The sequence below is a fragment of the Sphaeroforma arctica genome (assembly GCF_001186125.1).
Source record: "Sphaeroforma arctica JP610 unplaced genomic scaffold supercont1.306, whole genome shotgun sequence".
NCBI classification, from domain to species: Eukaryota; class Ichthyosporea; order Ichthyophonida; genus Sphaeroforma; species Sphaeroforma arctica.
In genome coordinates this window covers 12,780-21,314 of record NW_014040252.1, presented here as the reverse complement: position 1 = coordinate 21,314, position 8,535 = coordinate 12,780, and the positions used below count along the sequence as shown (strand labels likewise).

The following is an 8,535-nucleotide window of genomic DNA, read 5'->3' as shown; positions in this document are numbered from 1 at the left end:
ATTGCGGGTTATAATGTGCTCACAATATATACTATCAAATATTCTCCACACCAAAGCGGCACACTTAGATACTTACGCCACATTGGTGGGAACGGTCCAGTCAAACTGCCTGAGATTACATTTTGGCGGCCAATTATCTACGTCCACCGCCTCAAATTGGGTAAGAGATGTTGCCCAAGCTAATATGGGTGATACTGAATGTACAGCTTCCATCCCTCTTTGTCCTTCCTACAATACTGTTCTATGTCAGTGTACGTATAAGGGGTGCATGCGTAGCATGGAAATGATTAAACCAAGCCCAATAACCTGTATATAATGCGACACACTCCTCCTACATCAGATACTGTGAACACCGCGAAGAAGTAAATACAGTGGAGATGGTGCTGTTTAGACCAAGGTCTCTACCAAGATGCATCCCCTGCACACTGTGCGCCACAGGAAAGGACTCAAAGAAGTGTGTCCTGAGTGTTCATGACTTCATGTGGACAATTAGGCGTTCCTGCATCCCGACCAATCACATTGCTCAGATTATGGTTTTCTTTTTCACACATCAGAGTACATAACATCACCTACGAGACCTCAGACCAGAAAAGTAAAACCCAAAAAGCCTAAATTAAACACAAAGACTAAAAGTTCAAGACTCAAGAGGCCTGTCACAGTGCCAATGTGAGTCTGTGACACTACATATATATATTTTTTAAAATAGTTGGACTGCCGCGTATTTATATATTTGTTTTATATTTTTTAAAACATAACAAGAAACCAAAAAAGTGTTTTTATAGAGAATGAAAAGTGAAAAGTGAAAGTATTTTATTTAGGTGAAATATGAGGAGAACGTCAGACCCAAGAGAGACCTAAAACACTTGGTCAGAACGGTGTGTAATTCAGGTGGCTATGGGAACGGACGAGTGCATAGGCCTCGGTTCACTTTGAAATATTTAATGCGTCTCGCTGCTCGCACTTATCATGTCTAAAATTCCATCGAAGTGTGTCCGCAAGCGGAGACAAAGTGACAAACTAAGTACAATAAACAAATACAAAAGTATTGCAATAAGGCGACATTTCGTCAGGGAAGCGCCTGACGCCCTATGTTGCTTTTGCTCCTCGATTGTTCCAATACAATACACCTTGGTCAATATATTCACTGAAGCCTTGAATGTGTGGTATCTGGGTATTCAGTGGTGAGTTCTTCAAGCATCATAGCTGTCTTTTTTGAAGCATGGTTACGATTGAACAAGCGAATAGTGATTCTATTTAGCTAATTTTAGAACAAATTGACAAACTTCGCCGAATATCTGCTAATTTGGAGCGGCGCTCGCTTGCATTATTTTCAAGTAGTAGGTTATAAATTAAACGAAGCCTATATTGACGACGAATAGTGATTTTTGAAACTATAGCTGGTCGTGTCTTTGTCTTCAACGCATAATATGGGCGAGACTGGAACTGTACCAGTGCAAAGCCGTCACTCTGCATGGCGACGTTGCAAGTTGTAGCTGTTGTACGACAGAGAGCAAGATTTATGAGGCGTGAGTTACCACCTTCTACAAAAATGGTCAATGACGTGCCCAAGCAGTCGTACACCTTTGCAGACAGTCAGATGAAGATTTTGTTTGACTTATTATGACGCACGTCGCTGGCGAACCTGTCTTTATTTTGCACCACTTTGACTCGTTTGGATTCCTCTTTGTTTTTCTTTAAGACGAGTTAGATTTGCAAAATGTCTATGAATAACAGTACAGCACAGTGGCGTATATATTACGATCAACATTATATAGTATATCATATTCTGCGGTTAATGGTTGACCCACACCGCGGATACGTCACTATTAGGAAATATTTGCGCACAATCTTTTTTAGCAACACACCATAAAATCGAGCAACCATAGACTTGCAACACGGAGAGTGTTGCATAAACGTAGAACTAAGATTTATATGGAGACGCCCTTACCCTCTGATTTGTGACTTTTATTTAGCTTAGATCCACATTGCGAGTCAATATCAAGAGCACTTCGGCTTTCGCATCTGGGCTAGTTTCATTGTTATTGGGCCTACTGTGTCTTTCAGACTGCCAACAACCCTGGTGCGGAATTCCTTTCCATTGACTCACAACACACTCACAGAGGGGACTTCATGTCTTTAGATTTATGCATTTAAAAAAAGCTTTTGTACATTCTATTGCTGGTAAATTTGTAGTATACATAGCTGTAGATCCACATATCCCGAGTTCATATCAGAATGTCCGGCTTTCACAATGTGTTGGCTTCATTGCCATTGGTGTATAGAACCATTTTATAGTATTGTTATCACCTTCTCTGTGTCTTCTAACAGACATTCAGTCTTGGCGCGGAATACTTTTATAGATGATTCCCGTCTGCGCAATGAAAACCAGCGCTGAAAGCCGCTTTCCTAAGGAATTCTCAACTTCTGGAGTATTTAGTATAGTAATATAAACACTTACATTCACAGTACGAACTCTCTCTATTAGAGGAGCTGCAACCATTACTAATAAATATGACAATAGCATTCTTTTCGCACCTAGCGCTTTCCGACAGTGCGCAGAGCACAGTCTTAATACTTTTATTCAACACGTGCGAGCAGCGAGACTGTGAGCTATTCCTTCAAAAGTTTAATCTGTGGCATTTCACACAAAAAAATTGTATCCATTTTGAGAATTTAGAAGTATAGTAATAGCTGTACTGACTACAGAGAGTACACAGTGAAAGAGATTGAAGTTTTTGTCTATTTATCGGGCATCAGGCAGGAGTGGTGACTCGTCAGTGGTGGTGAGTTGGTGACCCCTCACCCCTGGGCCCTGGCCCTGGACCCTGTAGTCCTGGAGACGTGGACCCTGGTCATAGTCTATTGAGGCTATTTTTTAACACCAAATATATATATATATATATTTACTGAATACATACTCTAAAACAGTAAAACCTCGACGGGTCGAACAGCAATTTCTCTTTATAAATTAAAACAAATTGACGCCAGAGCCCAGAGGGCCGCGAAAAAACTGTCTCTTTGTATTTTTTAAAAAAGTTATTATTTGGGTTCTATTGGTCTACACAACATACAACCAATGGATATCAAGGTGTGCAGCTTCTCTAGTTTTGAGGCCTATGTGATATCCAATGATATATAAATTTATCGAGCCTATTGTTAGGAACAAATCAAATAAAGCGAACAAATTTTATGTATCAACAGTAAAATTATTCCCGGTAACGAGTTTTATCAATTTTAAATAATTAAAAGGGTGTCAAATGCAGAATAATCGGCAAAATAAATAGTCAATACCTGAATAAATTGGAATTTTTAAGTACTATTTCGGTATTTCTATACTATTTTGGCTTTGTACCATTTTAAGTTTGGCTTTGGAGTTTTCGCGCCTATCATGAATGTTGAAATGATTTTACGAGACTCCAAAATCATTTCGAGGGTCCGACATTCCAACTACGATATCTTTCTATTCATTTTCTGACCAATGAAGAGGTGCGTTGCTGTTGTCGATAGCCATCTGTGTCACTGTTACATTCTGTCTCACTCACAGTCACTCTGTCAGAAGCTGCGTCTGTCGGCCGTTCGGCCCGTCGCCCGTCGGCACGTCCAAACTCCAAACACCAGAAAGTGACTACCAGGTACCGGCCACCAAGGCCCAAGGCCCCAAGCTGTGGCCCAGTTTTACCAAAATAGATTTTATCAGATAATTGCGAAAGAGGTTTTTAGTGGTAACGAGCGCCAGTGCTGCTATGATCAAAAGATTTTTATTTTTAGAATTAAAAATATAAATACAGATTTATCTCTCGCAAAAGTGTCATCACTTGTCAAAACCTCGCAAGTATTCGATCCCCTCGGCGTTTCAGACTTTCAGTGTCACTAGTGGCTAAAAAGAGACGAAGAGAAGCTCTGATATGTACTGAAATGGAGAGGAGTACAAACTACGAAAGCTATCTCGGATCCCTTTATAAGCGACCCCAACTACAACTTCATCATTATACTTTCACAAGTAGACAGTAATACTCAACGCTTAGACCACACTTAACTGGAAAAGCCTGATTATTCATACAGCATGTCTTTCGCTCAAGCACCACCCCCCGGATTGGAATCCGTCAACACGAACGGCACCATTCGCCCTCCCCCTGGCTTGGGCTTCTCTGCTGAATCTCTACCACCAAACAAGCGTTGGGTACACTCTCGAAGTGAGGCTGGAGCCAACCCACTTTCCACTCTAACCTACGACTACAAGATTAAGGACTTTCTCAACAAGGGAGCCAGCGCCAATGTATACCTCGCCCAGAGAGTGCCTGTCCATGGGCCTTCGTATAGCAGAGTCATCGAGATGGTGGCTTTGAAGCAGATCGAAAAAACCAGCAAGAACATCCGTCTAACCCGCAACGAGGTCGAACTACACAGCAGTGTACACCATGAGAATATCGTCGACTTCAAGCAGTACTTCGAAACCACTGAGCACTATGTATGCGTCCAAGAACTGATGAGAAGCGATATGTTTGAGTTTCTGACAGCCCCCAAGCAAGAGATTAAGACGGACGAGGATATCCTGGAGATTGTTAAGGATGTGATAAAGGGATTGAACTACATGCACTCAGAGGGTATTGCCCACAGAGACGTCAAGCTTGAAAACATTGGCATCAGCTACCAGAAGGTCAACCGCACACTAATTTGCAACTCGGATGAAGAGAACGAAGACGATTCGAAACGGACCCAGGCCAAGCTTATGGACCTTGGTTTGTCTATCCGCCTTAGACCAGGCATGCTAGTCAGGGATGGAGTGCCAGGTACAGTTGAATATGCAGCACCAGAGTTGGTTGGGAACGTAGATGATCTAGACCTATCTTATGATCACAATAGCAACCCCCACGAACACGCCTTTGCCAAGGCCGACATGTGGGCTGTGGGTATTCTGCTCTATCTACTAGTATCTAACAAGACCAACTGCCAGTTCCCCTGGGCTCGTGCACACACTTCGGATAAGTCTTACAGAGGTTTCCTGCGCGGAAGCAACAGGTGTTTCGATGCCATCGACGAGTCACAACCCGTATACAGAGCACTATTCGACGGACTGTTGAATCCAGATTCCAAGGCACGTTTGACCTCTGCGGAGGCTCTAGAGATCATTGAGCTGCACACTCGCAGACGTGCCGTGCCGAGTGTGATGCACCGACTCACAGCAATGGCCAAGAGGTCCAACTACAAGTATGTGATCTCAGCACCCCGAAAGGTGGTCACTGAGGTGCGCCAGAAGCGCAAGAATGAGAGCTCCACCTACACCTCTACTGCGAAGAAGCAGAAGGCCACCCACACAGTGGCCCACATAGTCCACACAGTGGTATCCCGTCCGCAGCTGGTGTCTTGGGCCACAGACTTGAGCTCAGAGTCTGTGGGTGACAACCCCAACACCTCCGAAGGGCGACGGTTGAGTATTGAACTCCGGTGCACGGACAGCACGGACAGCACGGACATAAGTGGAGGAGAGGGATCAACCTCAGATGAAGATATCATCACACACACGTCGACCTCGGCTAAGAAGGACCTGCGATGTGTACATCCGCCTCTTGCACTGCCACTGAAGAGAGCGGAGCATGAATGCAGCTCTGAGAGTTACACTCCCAGAACGACAGTGGAATTTGAAGTACAGACATTCCAGGCTACTGAGTCGGCCACACCAACTCAGACGCGCAACGAAAGCAAGTATAGGTTCTACTAGCTATGTACACTACGTACACTACATCTATGGGCGTATACATCCCGCGAACAAATAGTATAAGACTTAAGAAATATTATAAGCCCCGGAGTTGTGCTTCGCGAGGGCGTGCGGAAAGGGAAAAGGAAAAGGTAATAGGAATAGGGAATGTAGATAAATATAGATATTGAGTTGAACTCTATCTGAAATGTAAAAACATCCGCCGATATAGACAGTCGGCGAAGGACTCGAAAAAATAAAAGAGAAAAAACCAAACAAGCCTTGAATTCAACAGTTTCACTTTGCGCGATCATCGATACTCTTGCATGCTTTTTTGAAAGTGTAATGATTGATGCCCATGAACATTTACCAAGAGTATTCTTTTGTATATTTATCAAATGCGACCTTGTGTATGTTTATTAAGTGCAATCTTTTGTATGTTTATTGAGTGTATAGTCTTATGTATATTTATTATGTGTAATCATACGTATGTTTACTAAGTGTGATCTTATGTATGTTTTTATTAAGTGTGATCTTATGTATGTTTATTAAGTATATTCTATGTATGTTTACTAAGTTTAATCGTATGTATTCGTATCAAGTGTAATCTTTGTATGTTTATTAAGTGTAATCGTATGTATGTGTGTGATTACTAATTTTAATCTTACGTATGTTTATTAAGTGTAATCTTATATATGCATATTTATTGCAGTCTTATGTATGCTTATTGAGTGTAATCTTATGTATGTTTATTAAGTGTACTCTTACATATATTTACTATGTGCAATCGTGTGTATGTTTATTGAGTGTATTCTATTATATGTTTATTAAGTGTATTCTTATGTATGTTTACTAAGTGCAATCTTATGTATGTTTACTAAGTTTAATCTTATGTATGTGTATCAAGTGTAATCTTATATATGTTGTTAAGTGTAATCTTACGGATGTTTATTAAGTGTAATCTCACATATGTTTATCAAGTGTAATCGTATGTATGTTTATTAAGTGTAGTCTTATGTATGCTTGTTAAGTGTAATCTTTTGTATGTTTCATTTAGTGTATTATAATATACTTTTTTTTAGTGTATTCTTATGTATGTTTATTGAGTGTAATCGTATGTATGTTAATTACATGTAATCTTATGTATGTTTTTTGAGTGTATTCTTATGTATGTTTATTAAGTGTAATCTTATGTATGCTTATTAAATGTAGTCTGAAGCATGTTGATCAAGTGTAATCTTAGACACCCTTGCATCATTATTAACCACTTCCTTAGCAACCACTACAAAGTCTCTGCCTTGGCGTAGTCCTATTGTCCGCAGCAGATTGACACCAAGCTCCCTATCCGTTTGAGCACATCCTTTAAGCCCAACCGCACACTCCCATCAGTGGTGTCGATGCAGTCGACCAGCCGAGGATATAGTACCTCGAATAAGGCTTGTTCATGCTGTCTGTGTGGATGGTATGGTAAGATGTCAAAGGTGAGATGGTGTGCAGATACAAGTAGGTATAAAATAGGGAGGTATCATATGTATTCATAATACAAACATTCAAATGTACTATACTTATGCACAGTATAAATATTTATATGTAGTATACGTATGCACATAAGCCTTCATGTTATCATACATTAGTATACGTATGCACTTAAGCCTTCATGTTATCATACATAGTCACATTATAAACCACCATGGGTATATCATGCGTATCCACATTCTAAACCTTCATATGTATCATACGTATTCACAATATAAAATTCATATGTACTATACAAATTCACAAGACTAACATTCATATGTATCATAAGTATTCACAATATAAACCGTCATATGTATCATACGTATTCAAATTATATACCGTCATATGTATCATACGTATTCACACTGTTAACCTGCATACGTAATACGTATCATACGTATTCACATCATAAACCGTCCTGTATCACACTATAAACCCACATATGATACACACCATATTCAAGAGCTTATGCCAACCAATACACAAACATCATAGGCATATACGTTCCCCAAATACCTTGTCTCAATTGCACACTCATCATCCAAGCTGTTATCGCTACCAGCTCTCTTTCTCCTCTTATCAATCAGTGAGTCTACCAGACACCCCACCGATTGCAACACGAAGCACACCTCAGACATCTTAGACCTGTACGAAATGAGTGCACGCGACGGGTGGACGTAAATGAGAGAGATAGAGAGCACTTTATATTCATCGATATGGAAATGATACGTAAACGAGAGACAATTGTATACTAACCGATAGATATAGAATTATATATTCATCGATATGGAATATGTTACTCGATAGTATTATGTATTAATCGGTATAGTATTTTATTTTAATCGATATAGTGTTTTATATTAATCGATAAAGTATTTAATTTTAACCGAATTATTATTTTATATCAATCGATATAGTACTGTATACTATTCGATATAGTATTCTATATTAATCAATATTGTATTCTATATTAATCCATAAAGTTTAATTTTAACCGTTTTTAGTATTTTATATTAACCGATACAGAATTTAACACTAATCTTGTTGGAACGAATCCTCTCGACAGCCCACCCATTGCACAATCAAAGTACGAGTGTGGATATACCAGGTCATTTGTGGGTGAGCGTATATGGCTGCACACAGTTCACAGTCACGTGCTACCAGATATAGTTATATGCAAAGTACAGATAAATTCAAATTGGCAAAAAAGATACTAGCCCTTTACCGCGGGATGCTGGACATATTATTTCGCTCTCGATACATTTCAATACAAGCATATGAGGTCATATATACAACTATATATATATATATATATATATATA

At 39.9% G+C, this 8,535-nt stretch overlaps 3 protein-coding genes across 3 annotated transcripts in view; 1 reads left to right on the top strand and 2 right to left on the bottom strand.

The window, feature by feature from the left end:
* The window catches only part of SARC_05027 (hypothetical protein), a 3,277-nt gene extending 2,845 nt beyond the window's left edge, over positions 1-432 (bottom strand). Inside the window, exon 1 of the mRNA XM_014301115.1 lies at positions 77-432. Coding sequence (XP_014156590.1) covers positions 77-213 — 137 coding nt within the window. The 5' untranslated portion in view covers positions 214-432. The remainder of the gene's footprint in view (positions 1-76) is intronic.
* Positions 433-4,005: 3,573 nt separating this feature from the next.
* Positions 4,006-5,968, top strand: SARC_05026 (CAMK protein kinase). The gene has a single exon (XM_014301114.1). The coding sequence runs from the start codon at positions 4,064-4,066 to the stop codon at positions 5,717-5,719; it is 1,656 nt and encodes a 551-aa protein (XP_014156589.1). The 5' UTR covers positions 4,006-4,063; the 3' UTR covers positions 5,720-5,968.
* Positions 5,969-7,004: 1,036 nt separating this feature from the next.
* On the bottom strand, positions 7,005-7,851 carry SARC_05025 (hypothetical protein; the record flags this gene model as incomplete). Its single annotated transcript, XM_014301113.1, has 2 exons — positions 7,005-7,146; positions 7,730-7,851. The coding sequence occupies 2 exons, from the start codon at positions 7,849-7,851 to the stop codon at positions 7,005-7,007; spliced, it is 264 nt and encodes an 87-aa protein (XP_014156588.1).
* Between the last annotated feature and the right edge of the window lie 684 nt (positions 7,852-8,535).